The sequence below is a fragment of the Pomacea canaliculata genome, linkage group LG4 (assembly GCF_003073045.1).
Source record: "Pomacea canaliculata isolate SZHN2017 linkage group LG4, ASM307304v1, whole genome shotgun sequence".
Classification (NCBI taxonomy): Eukaryota; Metazoa; Mollusca; class Gastropoda; order Architaenioglossa; family Ampullariidae; genus Pomacea; species Pomacea canaliculata.
Genome location: NC_037593.1, coordinates 16,161,375 through 16,183,700, shown reverse-complemented (window position 1 = coordinate 16,183,700; position 22,326 = coordinate 16,161,375). Strand labels below are relative to the sequence as shown.

General features: G+C 37.5%; 1 protein-coding gene across 1 annotated transcript in view; it reads right to left on the bottom strand.

Annotated features, from left to right (window-relative positions):
• LOC112561603 (pumilio homolog 2-like) overlaps positions 1-22,326 on the bottom strand; it is a 45,013-nt gene that overhangs the window by 12,032 nt on the left and 10,655 nt on the right. The window contains exons 9-19 of the mRNA XM_025234180.1: positions 21,552-21,564; positions 20,446-20,664; positions 19,648-19,726; positions 18,910-18,933; positions 15,481-15,561; positions 13,765-14,004; positions 10,119-10,262; positions 4,884-5,006; positions 3,236-3,388; positions 2,858-3,037; positions 2,042-2,174 (exon numbers count right to left, since the gene is read on the bottom strand). Of these exons, the coding sequence (XP_025089965.1) occupies positions 2,042-2,174; positions 2,858-3,037; positions 3,236-3,388; positions 4,884-5,006; positions 10,119-10,262; positions 13,765-14,004; positions 15,481-15,561; positions 18,910-18,933; positions 19,648-19,726; positions 20,446-20,664; positions 21,552-21,564 (1,389 nt within the window). The remainder of the gene's footprint in view (positions 1-2,041; positions 2,175-2,857; positions 3,038-3,235; positions 3,389-4,883; positions 5,007-10,118; positions 10,263-13,764; positions 14,005-15,480; positions 15,562-18,909; positions 18,934-19,647; positions 19,727-20,445; positions 20,665-21,551; positions 21,565-22,326) is intronic.

Here is a 22,326-nt window from a genome sequence, read left to right as displayed (position 1 = left end):
CTGCTGTCTCTGCTTCCTCTGTCAATTCAAAGGTGAAGCGTCTTGTCCTCCCCGACAGACTTCATCACTCGACGGTTGACTTTTCAATATTCAGCTCTGAGACTTTTCTTCTCTTGTTAGTCTTGACACTGGTTGAGCTTCTGTTTCAGTCTCGTTCTTGATTGAATCTTTGCCCAGGTCTCCGGAGCCTTGTGTTTTCTTTCCCTCTTCCCTTCAACATCTGTACCGGTTATCTTCCAAACGCTCTTGAGTGTTGACTAGTGTTCTTCCATCAGTCCTGAAAGGGCCTTATACTTATTCTTGACTTCACAGTCATAAATTTCCATTGTTTCCTTGTTCTTGAGGTATTAAGTTTTGAACTTGTGGTGTGGTCCGCCTGCTGGATCAATAAAGGACTTCAGCTTAATCTTGAAGACTGCCACTAGGAGCTTGTGGTCTGAAGCAGCATCTGCACCTCTTCTCACTCGGACATCTTAGACGCCTTTTCACTTTCGAGCAACTGTTCTTTGGTCGATCTGGTTTTTTTGCCTGGCTATCAGATGCTCTTCGAAGTGCCAAGTTGTCTTGTGAATATTTTTCTGTGGTCTGTGAAATCTACCTGTGTTCATTGCAGGTGCCAAAGCCATGATGAGTTCCCTATTAATCTTCCATTCTGGCACTTAGGTCTTCCATAATGATCTTCAGATCTCTTCTTGGTGTGCCGTCATGCAGAAACTACAAGGAGCCGTAGAAGTCTTCTTTTTCCTCTTCATCTGCTGCATTTGTTGGTAATTAGCATTGGATGATGGTGATCTTCCTTCCATTAGTGTTGAATCTTGCTGACATGAGATGTGGTGAGACTGGTTGACAAGCCATCAGTGCCTTTGTTGCCTCTGTTGACATCAGCAGTGCTACTCTCTGAGTACGATTGTGGTCCAGTTCTTTGTGGCCAGAGTAAATAATTGTTTCTCCTGATATTATTCTGGTCTGGCCACTTCCATTCCATCTGGTTTCAATAACCTGAGAACCCTGATGTTCGTATTTTCTCATTTCGCTTGCCACATGAGCTGACTTGCTACTTTCATTAAGGGTTCTGATGTTCCAGGTCTCTGATTCTTGCCTTGGTCGTCAAAAGAAGAGTTGGCGAGCTGGCTCCCCAAGGCTTTCACCAGTACGCGTCATAAGCTCTTCTAGAAAGGAATCTTCCAGACCAGGCTGTTGTGGTTTCACACACACATACAGTCAAATCTCGCTACTATGCCACCTCGCTACTATGCCACTCTCGGTATTATGCCACTTTTGCTCGGTCCTGACTATAAATTCAATGCAAAAAATTTTTTACTATGCCACAACCTACTCTCGCTACTATGCCACTATTGTGTGATTGTTAAAAGGCACAAGTTGTGAAATTCCGTGCAGTGCTCGATTATTATACTGTATGGTAGTGTGCAACATCGCAGTTAGGGGGGATGGAACATAGCACACACACAGGGAGGGTGGAGGCTGGCGATGGGGGGTGGCTGCTGGCCGGGCGACAGCCCCGTGACAGAGGGAGAGCGGGAGGGAGTCGACTAGCGACAGGATGCAGGTGCGCGGATGTGGTTGGGAGGGGTGGGGATGAAGAGGTGAGGGGGAGAACGAGAGGAGACAGCTAGTGCCAGCCGACGCTTCTTGAGAGCTTTGGACTGACGGGTAACTTGAGCAAATAAAGCCATTTTTACGAACCCTCGGTATTATGCCACTCTCGCTACTATGCCACTTTTGCTCGGTCCCGGTAGGTGGCATAGTAGCGAGATTTGACTGTATATATATATACACACACGAGTGGGTTGTTAGCTTAAAGCAAAACACCCAACCTGGAGGGCCAGGGTGCAACATTTTGGTTCCCCTGACAGACCTGTTCAGCTTGGTTAGACCTGCCAACATAGCTCTGTGGATTGGCAGGGCTCGCACGTCACCATACCACTACAAGGTAAGCTGCACCAGCTGGTGGTGGGCATCAAGAAGTAGGGATCTGATGAAAGGATCTTAATAAAACATGACTAAAAACTGCAAAACTAACCTTCGTGGGGGCATATTTCTGGTGGGAAAGAATGTGTTTCCAAAGAATCCATTGGCAGGGGAGATCAGGCCAGCACGGTATTTTGCTTCGGCTCCAGGTGCAGCAGAGTACGGCCGTCCATTTCCCCCAAGATCTACTAACACAAGCATTAAACCGAATACCAACAAATTCTACCACTACAAAAATACTAACAGGAAAATATAAACCTACTTCAAAAGCTTAAGCTTTTTCTTCTTCACAAAAACAGTCACCAAAACACAACAAGGGTTAAGAAATTATTCTCTTACTTGCCCTTAACTATGACATTTGTCGGAACTAATAAATTTCAAAGCACTGTGGACTGACTATTCTGTCAACCGCTGAAATCGTATATAAAATATACAAAAAAACTAGTACCATCCTCAAAGCAGTAATATTTTCCAGAACTGATTAATAAAAACATAACTAACAGTACTGCAGGCATATACACACGCTCCCATTATACTGTATATTAGACTTTGTTTGCAAAATGTAAATGAACTCCATGATACTGTTGTCAATGTCACAATAAAAACATAAAGTGTAAATAGACTGTAAAATCACGTATAGTCATTTCCACTATATCTACTGTTAACTTCATACTTTTCAAATATTCTGCCTTATCTAGCAAATGAAGGCAACAATATTTCAAAACAGCGCTTTCAATGCAAGCTGAATTTTCCTCCACAAAATTGCATAACATGTAAATAAAGGTTAATGTTAGCAATATGAGAATTTCTCCCTGAAGAAACAAAAAATGAAAAATAATTAGAAGTTATTTATTTTGTGGACACTCACTAATGGACAAATTTGAGGAGGACCCAGAAAGAGATGGAGGTGGCGTCATGGATTGACCAGCTTGCAGCATGCTTCCAGGCCCGCCAGGTGATGGCGCCATGTTCCCAAGAGGACCACCATAATAGCCACCCATTGTAGACAGCTGGGAACGCTTGACATCAAATGATTCTCTCCGCTGACCTGGCAAGCCATAAATGAACATTGCCAGATTTTTTTACATCACACCAAACCATATCATGACCATAATTTTATTACATTTGTCATAACCAATGAACACTACTAAGCCCTTCAGTTGCATCAGCTGACATGCTTTGAAACAATACTTTTTGGATACTAGCATGTAGTGTGGTTATCTATGACTTTCAGTGACATACTAACCAATGGGTCCTGGGGTGCTGGAACCAAGGGCACCCAGACCAGTGCTGCTGTAGCCATTCTGCTGCTGGGGATTAATGCTAAGATTAGTGGTGATGGGTGTGAAAAGGCTGGTGGTCACTTGAGTGTACCCCAGGCTGCTGTTTGGAGAAAAACCTGAGACAAATTCCGTTCAGTTCAAAATCAGAAAAGGCCGGGTAATGTTTGCACATTGTGCTCCAACATACAGCTGGACAGAAAAATACATAGTTTTTTAATGTAATTTTTACCCACAGAATGCAATTGCTAATTATTCTGTAGAATAATTAAAGTGGATGACATCTATATCTTAAATGGCCGCCTAATTTAGACACTAAAGAATGTGTATGAATCGAAAATTACCAGCCGTTTAACAGTCAATTTGTGTGCTTGTTGGAAGATCTAAAGACACGCTAAAATATAGTGAGAAAAAGTGAAGGATAAGTATAAATGAAATATAGAACAAGTTCTATTTCATCTGTATAAGCTGGGAATAAAAAGGTGGTAGGTAGATCCTTTTTGCAGCTCACAAGCAGAACCATTAAGTGGTGAGTAAGGGAAAAGAAATGACCATACAATACAATGAGCTAATGTTTATGATAACAGTACCAAGCTTCAGCAACAGTGCAAAATTTCTCAGGTTATCTTTTAAAAAAGTAGTAATATTTTAAACCCCCACATTTACACAACGCAAACCTTGCTGTACAGATGATACATCCGAACATTACAACATGCTTGTATTCTAAAGAAATGCAAACCTGTTAAATCCTGAGGGCATAAAGAGGAAAGCGGCAAACAGGGTAAATGATAAAAATGGAGACGCTAAAAGTCTTGAGGAAATCTACCACCACAATAAGTTGAATAGTTTATTCCATGCTTATGAAAAACAGCCTTGTGTGATAAAAACATGCAGCCTATAAATTGATGGCCTTTTTTCTTCTTCAAAACTTCTGCTGGGATCAAAGAAGACTAAGATGTCATAGAGACCCCACTGATGCAGACCTTGCTATCCACAATACTGTGCATGCTTCCATAAGAGATACAGTAGCCCACCTTTGGACAACTGCTTGAAAACATCAGTCTTCTGCATGAACTAAAGGGACATCATGACAAAGAAGCCAAACTTCAAACAACCGCTCCCCCCCCCCCCACCAACTTCTGTGATCTCTTTTAACACTAGAACTCAAGGCTTCAGCAAATAACAACAAAGAAATAAGATGATTAGGAAGAAGAGGAGTTTCTAGTATTTATAATCTTTTGCATGGTTACCATGCTAATGTCAGACAATATACGGTGTGAAAACTGATTCCTTGGACACCAGAAAGCTAAAACCATATCTCTAAGGAATAGCTACTGCAAATCCTCAGATCAAAAGGCAGGAAAGCAATCAAGACCAAGACAGCACTTCCCAAAGCCAGAAAATGTGACCAGTCTGAGGCATCTAGCATAATGCCAGCAGCCTGCCACCAACAGCAAACAGGAACAGTTCATCTAAAACATTTCCATTCACTCTACCTCAGATTTATTCTACATCTCATTTGAAATTGACTTTAAAGACCAGGATTCCAATGTCTGCCTATGATATCTACAAAATACATGTCTCTACCACACTATACTTGTGCATAATCCTCACCCATAGCTGAGTTGTTGGAGGAAACATTGTTTGCGCTGGACAGCACAACAGGTGGGGTGCCCACTTGCTGGCCTTGTGTGGTCAGCAGTCGCAGAGGGTTCTGTCCCATCCCACTCCCTCCTCCTGGCACAAAGACAGCAAATTTAAGAAACCAAACTGCCAAGAATGCAGAGAGAAACTTTTAAACTTTGGAAGTGCTAGTGCAAAAATAGTCCGTGTACTTGAACCTGATGTTCAGAAAATCCAAAACACCAATTACTAAACAGTTTAAAAACTGTGCGCAGCCATGACAGAGAACAAAAAAAGTGTTCAGCATTTCTGCAGACTTGGCAAAGATGTGCACACCAAAAAAAAAAAGGCGTCAAATAAAAATGTTAAGTGAAGCAACAACTTGCCCATATGAACACAAAGAATGTGGAACATTTAAGAAAACAGAAAAATAAAATAATTCCATGTAGTCCAAAAAGGCAAGGAACATGAACAAAGCCACAAAACGAAAAAGAATCTGCTTAATAATTTAAAATTCTGTACTACACTACTACTTTGCAATGACATGATGATGTGGAAAGAATTATTTTTTTCTTGAGATTACAGTGAAGATGGTTTCTAAAAACTTCATGTTAGCATCTAAGAGATGACATCTGACAGCTGACGTTCTATGGTATTTAAAAAAATCCAATACTTTATGACCTAAGTGCCTAATGGACTTTATGCTCCCCATATCTTTTTTAAACTAATCTGCATAAACTTAAAAAAAAAAATGGTGGCAATAGTCATTAACGTATTTAAATTTCCATCAAAATATTGTTTGGTAAGCCTTCTTTGCTGGTGGTAATGACTTTTCAGGCAGTATCTGTCAAATCCTCCTAGTTCTCTAAACATTTTCCAGTACTTTCTCATTTTCATGCCTGGTCAGAACAAAAAATTTCAGTATGTCTTCATTTCTGAAAGACTGTAAAATTGTGATTGTTAAAACAGCTTTCATTTTGCTGTCAAGTAAGGAGAAGATCTGTCTGAAAATTATGTTCTTCTAATCTGAAATTCCTAAATTTTTGGTTAGAATACTGATTCTTTTGAAAAATTACTATACCAAACAAGAAATTCAATGGAAATATTAAATCATCAAAATAATTTTTAATTATCTTTTTTGAAACAAAGCATTAAAAGACTGCCTACTTGTATCTTAGTCATAATGCAATGTTAGTTTTTACATTCTGAATGAACAAATAGAAAAATGGCATCAGTTAATAAGAGCATGAATAGATAACTATCCTTTAAATGGAAAACAATTCAATCTGCACATGCTATGAATGATAATATAACTGGAAGACACATTACTTCAGTATTCCTATTTATGAAAACATCCTCAAAAACATTGGCAATTTTTATTTTGAGGGACCCTTCATTTCATCCACAGATGTACTTAGTTTGACATTTCACCCCAGTCAAGCCTTCTCTCAATGCAGCACCAGCCATGGAAAAAAAAAAAGAAAAAAAAAAAGAAAAGGCTCTGTATGACAGTGCCTCCAACCATTAATTTTGTTTGCATACTCGTTCTTCACCTATGCCAATAAAAAACGTTGACTTCCTTGTAATGTTATGTAAATCATGAGATGAAGGGGAAAGTGTTCAAAACTGTAAAAATAAATTAAACCAATTTTAGTGGCAAACTATAGTTTGTTATTATTACTCTTTTTTCCGTTCTCTTACTCGTTTTCATTTGGTCCAAAACGAAACGGACCACACCAGAGCCAAATTAACAGTGGGCGTATATGCCAGCTCTGCCCTCTTGCTTCCAGCCTCGGATTTTACTGTGCATCTACAGATTACTTTCCAGAAGTGCACAATGAGTAGCTGTCATGGAGGTGCAGATAGGGTAAGAAGATTGTCTAGGACATCTAATTTATCAGATGGACACAGACTGTCATTTTCCAGATTCAGGGTGTAAGAAACAAAGTATACATAACGACTAGAAAATAAAATAATACTACAGCGTAGACACTAGTGTACATGCACGTTGCACTCAAAACTTAGGTGGGATGTGTACATAGACTGTAGATGAGAGCATGATCTACAAGCTGTATACTGATATCCCTGCTTATGAGAAAAGAAAGATAAGATATATAGAGAAAGATAAAAAAAGGAATACAAATAAAGTTTAAAAATTCAGTTGTCTATATGTTTGTATCATTTGTGCTGTTCATCCTTCTCTCCTTTATATATTCTATTTTTGTTTGTTTGTGGAGAAAACATTCAATCCTGACCATGACAGTTTGTTCAGATAGAAGCCATTTAACATCATCTCTTAGACCCTTCAGCAAGTACTGGTTGGGTGAGAAAGACGTTTTATTGCTAGCCTAGTCGACAGTGCCTGTTATCTCTACCCTGCCTATAGTCTGGGTAGTAATTGGAGATGACTGGTCACTAGTAGTCAGCACTGCATGTACTCTTCACCTTCCCTCACACAGGCGAAACCATTTTCGTTTGTTGACCAAGTTCCACCTTTAATGCCTTATGTAAGGAGTTATCCTTCTTTTATAGAAACAAAAGTCAAAATAATTGTAAATTTATTACTAACTATACTTTTCAATAATTTGAGAACACAGCCAAATATTATGTGCCTGTCTCACAGAGAAACTAAATTTTTTTATGATTTAGTCTGCAAAACTGTTACATCACATTCAGTAATCTCTAATCCGACCATTTTCTTTAAAGCACCAATGGACAATCAAAAACAGGGAGAAGCGAGGGACTCAACTGCACCATATTGTGGTACCCCTGCACAGGATTGTCAAAAAAAAAAAAAAAAAAAAGCTTTTGACAGATCATTTACTGTAAATTATAATTTTCAGCAGAACTCTAATAAAATTAATTAAGTACTCTTTGAAACAGACTGCTTGTTTGCTACAATCCTAAGCATATTTTTCCAGTCATGTCTACTACAATCTGCCCTAGCCGAATCAACCCTGCAATGATCTTATCTTCCCAACACTGAAAGCAGCATTGAATCAAAGCCCAAAAGAAAAATTGACCTCTATAATGAGAGGAGTATCTAACATGAAATATTACCAACAGAGCTATGCGAAGTTCAGCCACCATCTGACTTTAACAAAAAAAAAAAAAAAAAAGGCTGTTCAGCAATACACACTGAGAACAAATCATACAATGACCCACATAACAATTTTTTCTTACATCCTTGTTTCTTAATTAAAAAATACCTTATTGCTGCTCTTCTTTAGTTTGAAGGTTTGTATATCTATATACTGTTAAAATCTAAAAAGGTGCATAAATGTGATTTTTTTCAAATTAATTTTTAAAAAGCCTTTGCCGGTTGTTCTTAAGTTGGGAGATTCTTATTAAATGAATATGCAGATGTTTGAGTCATATAAAATGGTTGCTACCTCATGTGCTTTTATTTAGCCTGAGGATGTTGGGATGATGTGGTCTTACATGAGACGTTATGATCATGGTGTGGTCAACATAGGTGGGATATGGTTTTTGATCAAAATGACTGGTTCCTGTTCACTGTTCTATCTTTACCAGTTCATGTCAGCTAGCAGTACTTTTTTAACGTTTTCCTAAGTAGGCACATGCTTATAAAAATAAAATACTTGTGACCCTTTGTACTCAACTGCGAAGTTTTGCAGAAATCACATTGAAAAATATAGTGAATTTTAAGAGTTGTTAGTCGTAAACAATGGATATGTGTATGACTGATCCCTCGAATTAAAGTATAGTCCACTCCTTTAATTATTAGTCAAGTGCAACAATGGCATAAGCATGACCAAGTGAAAGCAAAGATGATAAGGAAAAACATTATGATATGGAAAAGTTCTTCCACATGAATGTTATCCCTTTTTTTTCTTAAAAAAAAGGCCTGAGAACACGTTTGTTAATAATTGGATCCAACCTGGCTGTATTCTTTCTTTCCAAGACTTACTCATAAAGGACTATTGTACAGCCCTTGTTCATTTAACTAAAGTTTAAAATTCCATTTCTTAATCTGCACCTCATACTGATTTTACTTCCATATAAATGATGATGATATTTTAATGACTAAAAATGGTACATTTTAGTAATAATCTGAGTACAACAAATGGCCAACAGGATTGTTTATATATCTTTGCGCATCCTGATTCACAAGGTCAGTTCAACACTTCAACAAAGGTTTATTTTTTTTTAATGTGCATCTATTTCAATTTGATAAAATAAACATCAAACACGTTTTTATTTGCACCTCATGCAGCTACAACAGCAAATGCTATTAAGTAGAAATCTTAAAAATTTTGAAATTTCGCAAACCTAGCTCCTGCATAAAATTTCAAGCTATCAGTCATAAAATTAAAACTGGCTTAAAACAAAAAGGTTAGATAAACCCATGCACTATTGTATCTTCCTGCCTTTTCCAAATGGTTTCATAATGAGCTGAAAGCACTTAAAAGTTTTCATTTCCCTGGAGTTTCATAAGAGATAGGCAAGAAAAATAACTATAACAAAATCCTAAGTGAACACACCTTTATGTTATGTGTAATATACTAGCAAAACCCGAGTGAAGCAAAGCTACTTTTGCAGACCACTAGAGCAGGTGCTAACACATGCACATGGTCACCATATGCTTGCTGACCACATGATTAATCCTGACCCTTCTTGGTTAAAAGGAACTCAACTCTTTTTGATGTACAAAACTACAAAGAAGCCAGTAGTTGACAATACACAGGATGAATCACGCAAACATGAAGTAACTGTTAACCCCCCCCCACCCACACAAAAACAAAACAGCCTACAATGGAGCATTTTCACAGTAAAGATTATGAAGGCATAAAATTGCTTTCATACAATTCAGGGATAAAATTTCAAGTTAAACATAAACTCACATAAAAAAAAAGGCCACAACTCTCACCCCATTAACAACATTCAAGTTGTTAATGTGTCAACTTTTGTAAAAGAGTGATTTTTCCCTTTATTTCACATTAAAAAAAAATCTTCATAAATCAGCACAACTCCCATTTGCCTCAGTTAAAGGTATGTTTTTAAACTCCATGCAAATTCAGTGTAAATGCAGGGTTTTTCTAAAGGAAGGCAAACTAAAAGAACACTCATCCATTAAAAAAGTTAAAGGACTTTTTAGAATTCACCAAGGAGGTTCAGTAGCTCAGTTTAAGCTTGGGAGTTTCTAGGATTGCTACACATGCACACTATGATTTGTTAATGTTGTTTTAAATGTAACATGCCTACCTTGCTGGTTGGTTGCACCAGTGGAGACTAGAACCGGAGCAGGCGACACAAGGCGAACTGGTGTGCCAATACCACGTGGATTACCCATGACCAGCTGACCATTTTGATCATAGTAAGCTGGAGCCAAAAGCTGGTACCCAGCATCTAAAATATCCAATAACATTCTGCATATTTGTACCATCATGTGCCAAATAAAGCACTAATATACACAATACTTTTTACAAAGTGTATATAAAAAAAAAGTATAAAATTTGAGACAAAGGAAAAAAGAAGCATAATATTAAATATGCCGTTGAAGTTTTAATACATCCGCACTCTTAACAAAAATTATGCCTACTTTTTTAAAGTCAGTTTCTACATTTTGCAAAAAGGTAATTAATGCCACTAACAAGATATTTTGGATGTCTTAAAAAACAAACCAAAAAACCCCCACAAAACAAAACCCCTTTCTGCCACTAGAACTGTTCTTGTTGACATTTTCTTCTTTCAGGTCAGAGCTTCTACTAATGCAAAAAATTGCGTACAGTACGCATTGAAAGTTCGGAGGACCCCTTCAATTTTCGTCCATGGGGACCCCTTCAAATTTGGGCGAAGAACAGATACAAAATTGGGTAAGTGTAGCGTCTGACATCGTAGCCCAATCTATTGTTGTCGTCTGCTACAAGGTGAGAGTAACTTCCCGTGCACTGAGATTTTTCCCTTACCGGGAAGAGTTCCATTAACCTACTGCCAAGATGTCGTTGACACCGTGGTTAAAATCATTGTCTCAGAAACGGAAAGAAAGTGAGGGTGAAAACGAACAGCAAGATAATGAAGAATGTGAACCCACATCATCATGCCTTGTACCTGTGATGAAAACCCACCCAAAAAAGAAAAAAGTGAGAGCCTACTATACTGTGTGAGAGAAAGAGTTTACATGGCTCGAGTTTGATGAGTCGTCCCAAGTCATGAAGTGTTCTGTGTGTCTAAAGACTTGGCAGAAAAATGCTTTCGTCACTGGCTGTACCAATTTTCAAAGAAACGCACTAACAAGATACGAGTTGACTGCCGACCACAAAGCTGCCAGTGCTACTGAAAGGAGGCAAGCTGACATGGTCCAATCAGTGAAAAAGTCCTATGAAAAGACATCGCACATTTTGTTTGCTCAGATGGAAGCAGCTCTGATGCTGGCGACAGATGACCTGCCAGATACCAAGTTCAGCTCTCTACTCCATGCTCAGGTATGAAACAGCTTGAATTAAATTGCATCTCTCTCTCTGAGTCTTTTCTTTCTGCATCCCTTTTTCAGTTTCTTATTTTTTTCCCTCTCATCAAATTACCCATTATCTTCCTTTCCCTCTCCCATTGTTTACCCTCTAGCTTGTCAGCTTGGGTATGCCTATATGCCTTGCACTGACCTATGTGAACTGGCACACAAAACCCAACCTCAAAAATACATAGTCTTGCATAGTTGTGTCATGGTAATGAGTCTTAAAAGTAAAAACCTAGTAGCTCTACAACTGTACTAGAGCTTGGCAGTATATGGTTTTGACATTACAAGTCCTCTGCAAGAGTTTACTTTTAACAGAATTTTTAGTGGTAAACTGTTACTGACAGGAAATATCAGGACAGTAATAAAAAGTTATCTATTCCAGGCCTTGCTGGTGAGGACACAAGAGCAAGGCGGCCACCAGCCAACCTACACAGACCACAACAAAGCAGCAAAACTTTAAGCCTCTCAGGGCAATGTGTGCAGACAGCAGATCTTCACGAGGATCAAAGAGAGCCCCTACATAGGCATCATGTTGGACGAATCTGTGGATGTGGCAGAAGACGCTTGTGATCTTTTGCAGAGTTATTGATGAAGGGTAGGGCAAGCTGAATTCGCTGCGAACATTGAGGTGAAAGATGGAAAAGCCGACACAATCCCGCAGGCCACCATGGACTTTCTGCATGATGCTGATGTTCCTCTAGAAATGGTGTTAGGAATAGGCATAGATGGAGTTGCTGTCATGGTGGGCAGGTTGAATGGTGTGGTGGTCAAACTCCAGAAGCAGAACCCCAAGCTCGTTGGAACCTGGAATGTGGTTCACAGGCTGGCCCTTGTCAGTGGGCTTCAAAGAGTGTCCCCTACCTGGAGACAACCCTGGCCAACATCTTTGACTTCTTCCATTACTCAGCCTGCAGGTACAGCAAACTTAGAGATGTTTGTGTTTTATGCTGTGCCAGCAACTAGGGCTATATCACGGCAAAAGGTAGCTTTAACTTTAAAGGTTTAGGGATAAGTCTTCACAAGTCATATAAATATGATATTTTGTAAAAAGCCAAAATAGTCAGTAAAAGATGTAAAGAGGTGGATAAAGATGAAAACACAGGTCAGAAAATTCAAGAAACCCGCCAACATCAGGTGGCTGTCACTGCATAAGAGTGTGAAAGCTGTCTACTCTGCTTAGGGGTGACTGTGCTTGGCACTGGAACGTGAGGCTGCAAGCAAGAACACTGATGCCTCAAGGGGCATACTGGACAGGACAGGGGGATGCTGAAGGTTGTCAAAAGCTACAGATTCATCGGTGTCATCTGCCTCCTGTGCGACATTCTGTCCACCTTTGCCAGATGTAGCAAGGTGTTCCAGAAGGACAGCATTGACATTTGACAAGTAGACTGCAACATCTGCAACTCTGGAAGACCTGGAGGACCACCCTGGATCTGTTCTTCCGGTGGCAGACTGTGGACATTTCCAGGGCATCACAGTGACTGGAAGTGAAGACATTGTGGGGGGGGAATAGGGACAGACTTTGTGAGGGAGATTTATCAAGAAATGGACAAGCGATTTCCAGCAAATGAAATGGCTGTTCTGAAAGACCTGGCAACAGTCCTGGACCCCTCTCACGTGCCACACATCCAGGAAGAAATCAGGGAGCATGGAAAGGAGGCACTTGAGAGGCTGCTACCCAGATATGAGGAGATCGATGGGGAAGCTGCTAGGGACTCCTTCAGACTGTTCAAAGTATTGCTGGGCAAAAACAGAGACAAGGGTCTGCAGGCCATGTGTCAGCATATGTTGCTGCAGCAGTGTACAGAGACATTCCCCGAGTTTGTGACTCTGGCTGCAATCTCAACAACCATCCCAGTCACCTCAGTACCATGTAAAAGGGGCTTCTCCTCACAGAACCTCATTCACACACCCTTCAGTTGAGTTGCCTCAGCATCAAGGCAGTGGAGAACAAAATGTCCATTAAGCATGCTGCCAAGCACCCCAAGTAGAGTGAGCATAAGCTCATCACAGATGCTTGCACAGACTTCATGGCACAGAAATCTTGCCGTTTCTGACTAGACATTACAGTCCTTTGTGTGCCTGAAAGGCAGCTGAACAAAGTATGTTGATTTTTTTTCACAGAGTTAGCCTGGGACCCCTTAGAAATCTGAAGAATTTAGCCTTAGCAGAAGCCCTGTTTCAGGTACATTTATTTGATATACAAATACAAGAACCTGTGGTGAGAATATTCTGATCTTCCTTATTCTAAATTTTGTACTTCCCACAGGCTTTTGCAGAAGTATTTGCAAGAGTGATATACAGTTTTAAAAATATGACCTAAATGGTTTCCTGCCCAATTTTACAACAGGCATGATGAAAAATATGTGCTTGAGTACACACACACACACTTACTGGCTGGTTGCAATTGCTGGGGAGGCACCTGTGGAGGGTTTGGTGTACCCATGCCATCACCCTGTTGGGAAGGGGTCAAAGGTCGACCACCCTGACTTCTCATCATCTGTGGCTGCTGCTGGCTTCCTATGGTTTGTGGACCCTGCTGCTGTGTTCCTGGCTGCTGGATGAGATTAGCGGGATAGATTCCCCATGGAGTCTGTAGCCCATAGTATTGTGATGGGTGGATGACTGCAGGACCTGAGTAGGAAATACACATACTATACAAACACATTCAAGTAAACAGGTAAAAAGATGAAAGACTAACAGTTTAGCTGATAATTAACTGTATAGTTCATTTCTTTATATAATAAGCGTGACTATATAAATTTAAAAGCCTGAAATTAAATACACAAGGATATATAACAGAATGTATTATTCTAATAAGCATAAAACAGGAGGATAAGGAGATAGAGGAAAAGGTGCAAAACCAATCTGTGCTACAACTTTGCATATACCACAACTGTACAACAGATCTGCTCACAAGATAGTCAATGTAACTTATTTGGCAAACATGTACAAAGTTGTGCAAATTGTCACACCATATAAGGCAGGCCTCCAATTCAAGTCCCCAGTACAAGAGCGTAAACAAAATTTTCTAAAGCAGAACATTTTCAAATAATATTTCAACGACAAAGCTCAACAAGAACAAAATAGTAATTCAGAAATACAACAGTGGATTGCTCTAATGCTTCTTAGCTTTTCCAGAATGTTACTGTGTTAAGGAAAGAAACACTGCACTATCCTTTGTCAATTATTTAGGCACTGTTTTGTTTTTCTTAAAGCAATATGACCAACCTGCTTGCAGCTATATATATGAGGTCTACACTAAATGGTCTTAAATCAGTAAATAAGATTGTGAAGGGGAGCAACTGTAGTAGGAGGGAAAATGGGATATGGTTCAGAAAATAAGCTTAGGTTGTCTGTGTAATCAAAAAAAAAACCCCAAAAAACAAACAGTATTAATGCTTATACCAAAAACCTTTCCTCTTCCCATATAACAATTTTTATAGTTTACAGTAAAGCTTTATAATTACTACTACTCTTTAATTGTAAGAATTTGTTGAACAAGGTGTCCCACAATTGAGAATATGGCAATGCTTACTACCATGATATATTTATTTTATTGCGTGCACGCACACACACTCTACAAAAAAGGCCCAAGGCAGTCTAAAAAAAAAAAAAAACTCCGACCCTCCCCACTAAATTATGTAAGATTTAAAATTTGAGATTAATTAGAATTAAGTAATACCATGAACATTAATCTCATAAAGCAGCCTTGTTTATGTTTCAAATTTTAATATTCAGTCACCTAATAAAATGCCTGCACAATCTATTCTTGATGCTAACTTAAAATGAACTAAAAGCATCCCATTTTCGGTAAAATAAAAAACTTTATATTACAGCATCTATCTTTATGTAGAGGCATATGTGAAATGATGTAAAGTCTACCAAAAATCCATGCAAGTAAATGTCTCTCAAACCACATGTGATACAGTTTTGTTTATACCTATTTATGAAACATCTGTGATTTCAACTTAAATCCCCACAGTGATGTAGTGACTGAAGCAGGCAGAATAGAGCGAAAAAAGAATGTTTGGATTAAACTAGAAAAGAGTAACAAGAATTCAGTGTTGGAGGAGAGGAGTCAACAAGAGCAAGAGGGGCTGGCCTGACCTGCAATCGGGATGCCCACTGCATAGGGGTCCTGAGCGCTGATAAGATACGGGGCTGGTGTTAGGGCAGCGTGGGCCAGCCCTAGGACACACAGAGCCAAGCACGCACTTAGAAGCCATGCACAGTTAACACCAATACCAACAACAAGTATGTGAGAATTAAAAAAAAAAAAAAAGGTACAACACAGATTACAGGAATAGTCCATGTGAAAAGTTACTATTGACCCAGGGTGCAACAGGCATGGACTTGACTCTTTCCTCTGCATGTATACCAATACTATATTAAAAAAAAAAAGAAAAAAAAAAAAAAAAAAAAATGTGGGGGGAGTGGTGTAGGTCTATCGGGTTATAACATGCAAAGTTGAAACCTCATATAAAACCCAAGATCCCAATACTGCCATTCTGGATGTCATGGGTATAGAGCATTCCTGCTTCCTCCCTCTCCTCCCTATGGTGAAACTGCAGGCGACATCTTGCTTGCCATATACTCAGCATATTTAAAATCTACTTTTTAAAGCTGAAACATGGATGATTATTATACTAAATTAGCATTTGGCGACTACCTTAAATGGAAAAAATGGCAAGGGAGAGGGGAAGATTTTTCTGAAATTTAAAACTGTTTTAAAGAACACACTTAGAAACATTGCATTGTAAAAGTGGTTTTTATCTTCTAAATTTAAGGTTAAAACAGCATGGAACGGTTCTAAATTGGCTAAAACAGTTTTAATGCCGGGGACCACTGTTATAATCAGCTTTGGGAAGAACTCAAGTTTACAATTAACCATGAGAACCTATGATGAAATACTGATGATGAGTTGTTTCTGCAGAATGAATTTCAGCAAATATCACCAGAATTACTGAAGATTTCACAATGACTTCTGATATCAATCAGCAATCAAGTCATCAAGAGGAGGGAGAGGGGAAGAGTTGCATATTACTAAATGATCACTGATCAAAGTCTTGTATTAAATTTGTATGCACGTTGTACATTAATACATAATTTTTAAAGTAAATTGCTAGAGTGGTCAAGTTGTCTCATCACAGTGGTTGAGTTTTGAGGTATCAAGTCATGTGATGACCTGTTAGACCTAAAAGTGTTTAAAGTAGGAAAAAAGATGTGTAACTGACCCAAGGGACTAGTTTCACATTCTGAAAACTTAGGAGGAAATTTAGAGACAATTTAAAAGAATGAATTCAGTATTATTTAGATCTGTAGCACAAATGTACAAACAAAAAAGATGTCTGGAATTTAGTTTATCTTTTTAAAACAACCTTTAAAAAGTTTTAAAATTGTGTTGTACATCTGGGTTCTAGAAAACAGATGACCTAAGTAGATGTAAGGCCTGAAAGTGTTTTAAATTAGTAATGTGTTATGGATGGCCCCAGGTCTGCAATGTTGCCTTGCAAAACCAGAAGCAACATTATCTCTTTTCCCTTTATCTGCACACACACACCAAAGGTCTCTGTTGACGGTTTGCAGCATGCACCCTTTCCACGAACAAAGGAAGCTCCTTTGCAGGAAATTGGTTAGTTTTTGTGCATAAAAGGCCTTGAGGTGGTTCTTATTCAACATCTGTAATCCATGAATGCTACTGGTTAGGTATTATGTCGGATTCTCCTATCTAGTCCTCTTTCAACGGTTACTGCTTTCTTATTTAAAGGAGAAGGGATAGAGAAAACTATCTTCTAATCTACTTTAATGTCTGGGTCCATAAATTTACAAAACCACGTATGAATTATTACAAATATTAGGTTAATTTAAAATCAGGCGACTCTTGTACTCTTTTGAGTACATTAATCTCAGCTTTATCTTTTTTTATAAATGGCTATTAGCTATTTCTAGCACACCCCTACAGAACCTATGGATGTCCTTCGTGGTTTGTTTCCCCCTATGTCTGGTGCATCATTTTTTAAACATTAGGTTGAATGTCTGCTATATATTAGAAGTTAAGGTTAAAGTTAAGACAAACTTTTTTTGTGTACATCTGCTATTCACTGACACACAACAGCATAACTCTATAGATTTCACTAAGCACTGCCACCAATTTCTCAATCAAGAGAAAGTGGACTGCAGATTTAGTATCAACTTTATATAAACAAAACTGCCTTTTCCAATTAAAAGAGCACTATAAAACATGAAGAAATTATGGAAAGACGGGGTGTGTGGAAGTGTTTTATGCGGCATTTAACTGTGCAAGAAATATATCAAGGATGGCACATTATGCCAACACTGTTCAAAATGACAAGGCATCTTTTCTAATTAAACAGGTGAATGTCAAACATAACCATGTAACAGATGTGTGTTGGGCAACTAGCAGGAATAGGCTCCAACTAGTGCCTTCAAGTATGAACAAATGGACTTAAATTTAAAAAAAAAAAAAAAGAAAAAGAAAAAAAGGAGTAATGAAAGGTTCATGTCACAACATCTGAGGAGTAAGAAAGCTAAATGGCTTCAGATAAAAGCAGCCTTTCTTGTGAAAGAATGATGCAACTGAGATTTATCCAAGCTAATGCGTTTCCAAGTACTACAGAAAACGAAAAAGATCAATATAATCTATATACTAATACCTTATAAAAATCATGCACTTGTTCTGTTAACAAATACCTACTGGGGTGATAACAAACATGCTAATAGGCTTCTTAATAGATGTATGTGAAGTCACCAAGCAGGTTGTGTACTGCAAAGTGAATGTAACGGTCTATGGAGTAACCTTGAAGTTTATTCACAACTAAATGGTGTTTAAGGCTGCAGTTTAAATTTATACAATCCTTACGGATAACAAAATGGGGGATGAAAATAGCAAATAAAAAGGAATAATGAAAATAACTGTAGGGACCACAACATGAACATGTAACAAAGAATTAAAAACAATAAAATCATAAAGCAAAAAATAAATAAAAAATAAAAAAATAAAAAATAGCGCTTAGAAGGAAATAAATCAAACCCACAACACACTCCAAAGTTGGTGGTCAAGTGACTGCCCTAGCATTAACCTATAAGCATTTAATAATAAAAAAAAATTGCTGATCCGCTGCCTTACAGCACAAACAAATCTACTGTTACAAGAATTTTCCTTTGAGGATGGTTACAGACCATCACCAGTGAATACATGACCTGTTTTATGTAAACTTCCTTAATATTTTTATCACAGATCCTTTAAAAAAGCTGCGTGTATCAATTTGTGCTTAATCATTAACAATATAGCGCACATGTAGTATGTATCTGGCTGTATGCATTTATGAAGATACAATGAGTACTAATAAATGCAAAGGTGCACATTTTGTTCACTAAAATAATGGTTTTATCTGCATAAAAGGCCAATGAAACACAAAATGAATTTAAATTGTTTCAATCTGCCATTCACAACACTTGACCATCCAAGCATGGGGTGCACTGAAAAACACTTAACACAAAAATTAAATTAGGCACCTTGCTTCAGGAGTCCATCCATATCTGACAAAAACAGAACATTAAATACAATGTACAAATGAAAGAGAAAATCGCAAAAGAAAAAAGTGTGCATCGTATGTCAAGAAAATAGCAATAACTACATTACAATTGTTGCTTTTTCTTTGATAAGAATGCAGTTAACAAGCTGACAACATATAATCCCAGTCCACACACCAAACCCCCCCCCCCCCAAAAAAAAAACCCCAACCCCTAGTTATAATATTTAATTAATTCTAGTGTCCCAAAGTGGTGCTTCTTGCAGGCTAGTTTTTTTTAAAAAACAAAAAGTATTTTCTTCAAAGAAAAAAAGCTTATTTCATTTACTGGTATTCTGTATCAACACAGTAAACAAATTTTTTGTAAAAATTTAACAAATCTGTCCCTAAATTACTCTTAATATTATACAATATCTTTGATTTTACAACCGTTGTTAGGTACACTTGGTAAATAACACAATATAGTTTAACATGAAAAGACTAAATTACACCAAGCTCTAGTGTCGTATATTTAAAAGAGTTATTTCTTGAAGATGTAAATATAACAGAAATTTACGCACAGATAAAAATAAAAGCTGGATAAAGAATGTATGTACATCTAGTGTACACTTAAAAAATGTCAAATGTGGATCATTTTTAATTGTATTTTCTTTTTTAAAAATATGTATATATTAATAAACAGCAGTCACAAGATGTTAAAAAAAATATAGAAAATACATACCCAGTTGTTGTTGCTGTGAAGTAAGTGCAAATGGTTGTTGTGGGAGCATTGCCAACTGTTGCTGTTGTCGCTGCATCATCTGCATTAAAATATACAAAATATTACTATTGGACCAGTTACCTGACAAAAGTACTCTGCGCCCCTATGCTCCTCAAAGAGTAGCAAGGTCTCAACATAAATACAAAAGTACTGTGTGCTCAAACAAACATGCAATAAAATCTGCAATAATTTTGCAAAACTGTAACAAAATTTTCAGTAATTCTTAAACTTTTCTTCTGCAAATTATATTCTGAGTTTTTTTTTTTAAAGATTCTTGCACCAAATCTGTGATGGAGAGCAAAGAGAACACAAATTTACAATCAGAAAAATGATAAAATCAGAGATATGAAAATGGATCCCAAGGTACATTCTCAAATAAAATAAATAAAAAATATAAATGCTTCAATATTTACAGAGAATATAGGATTCAAATTATATTTTTCTTCATGAACTGACCATCAACAAAACCTATCCTTAGTGGCTAAGGAGCTGGAAAATTACTAGATGTGTAAAAGAAAAAGGAAAAAATTTAAATGTAGAAATGAGAGCAGTACAAGTAGGAAAACTAATAATGGAAAAGCTTACAATAGCAGTATAGCATAGGCCTATCAGAATCTCAAAGAAAAAGAACACACATATATAAAACTTGAATCATATATTTATTGAAGTATATTGCTATGTTTTCCCTTTCATACCTTAAAATAATAAGACAAGAAAACAAAACAAAAACAAACAAACAAAAAACACCTCTGAACCTACCTGTGTGTAGTCAATGTTGAAGTTAGGACTGTCAATAGAAGGGACCAACTGACTGGTGTAGTCAAATGGCAAAGTATCAATACCCATGGTCCCAAACTGACTGGCATCCAATGGAAATCCTTGTGGACCCAAAGGCTGAGACTCCAGAAAGTCGTTCTCCTGCCGCATCCCACCAACTATCTTTATTTCATCATTTGAGGTGAATTTTGGGTGCTGCCTCTGGGAAAGATTATTTCAAACATGAATTAAATATGCAAATAAAAATGATTTTGATAATATAAAGGCATTTCAGAAAAGTAATCCTTCTGGTGATCAAATTAGTTGCTCAAATGTTGTATACATTGAGATCTTTAATACAATAAAATGTCCCCATTAAGACCTTCCATACTGCAATCTCTTAGAAACAATCCAAACAATTTTCACGGACATGTTTTGCTTATCTATATTTGACTACATCCCCAGGGTGACTACATGTTTATTGTGTCATCAGTCATTTTGACCCTAAACCCTTTCACCCCAGCCATATAGACTCTACTGTGACCCTCCACGACGAAATGAGTCTTAAGTTGCACAGAACAGATTTGTGCTAGAGGCCCTGAAAGGTGATAGGGGTCAATTTTGTAAAGTTAGACTTTTCTTTAAAAATGGATTCCTTGGTTATTGAATTATCAGGAAAATACACTGCCATGTTAAAATAAAAGTTAGAAATGGACTTTAAATACGTTTTAATCGAGGTACCCTATTGCGATCCGTACCGATTTCAGACAAAATTCAAACGCTGTTTCGATAATGTTTCCCTGTCTAAACCCCATCGTGTTATGCCTTGCCAGAAAGCTTGGAGTCTGTATGTTCGACTTCTTTAAAGAATGAATCATATATTAACCGATCAAAGGATTTTGAACATTTTCAACACCCTGATTCCTCTAAATAAAACCAAATCCAAGAAAAATAATTTTGTTTTAATACTGGACACTTAATTTTTAAAGACTTCATAATATCATATTGTAACTGTTTATGTTTGTTAAATTTTGTAAGCTGAAGGTGACCATTAGAATTTGTCCGTTTGCTTATGCTTTTTTTTACCAAATCCCCAAGTGAAAATTTACCATTGGGACTGATCTGCAAGTTCATATGGACACAGCTGCTAGTATGGTTATTGGTGTAAATAACAGTAAGGAGAGAGGAAAAAAAAAAAAAAAAAAAGAAAAAGAAAAAAGACTTTTGCCTGCACAAGTTTTATTTAAAAAAATTAATGCAGAGATTTATTTTCAGGTATGCTGTTGTGGATATTCCGAATCATTTACCCGTGTGCAGTACTTACAGCATATTGTGTCATCGGTTCTAGATATAATACTGTGGCTTGAAAAGTTGAATTTGAAGTACTTTGAGAGAATGTCAGGTGTTTGTGGTGTTGGACGAGAAAAGCTTACTTCTGTATAGCAGTTATGGACCCTGGAAGATGCTTTTGCAGTACCTCAAAACTATCTTCTTCGGGGTATAAGTTATTGAGTAACATAGTGGCATTCGGATATAACAAGAGGACTGTGTATGCACAGTGAAGTCAGCTCTACATTAACAAATTTGATCCACCGTCCTTTCAATGATGAATCCCTTAGCAATGCATAAACTTATTCCATCACTGTTTCCCTCAAACATTCAACACAATAGCTTCCATAACTGTGCTTGGGCTTTTGAGATTCTGTATTTTGTGGGCAACTTCTATCAGTCATGATTTCACCAGTACCGATATCACAGCATGAAAAATTGAACAGGCAAGGAAATCATATTTATTTAATTGTATGAGATTAGTGTTTCTCTTTGCAATTTCATGCTCACTGGAGTTTTCAATCCAAATCAGGGAGGTCTTTAAACTTTTTCTGG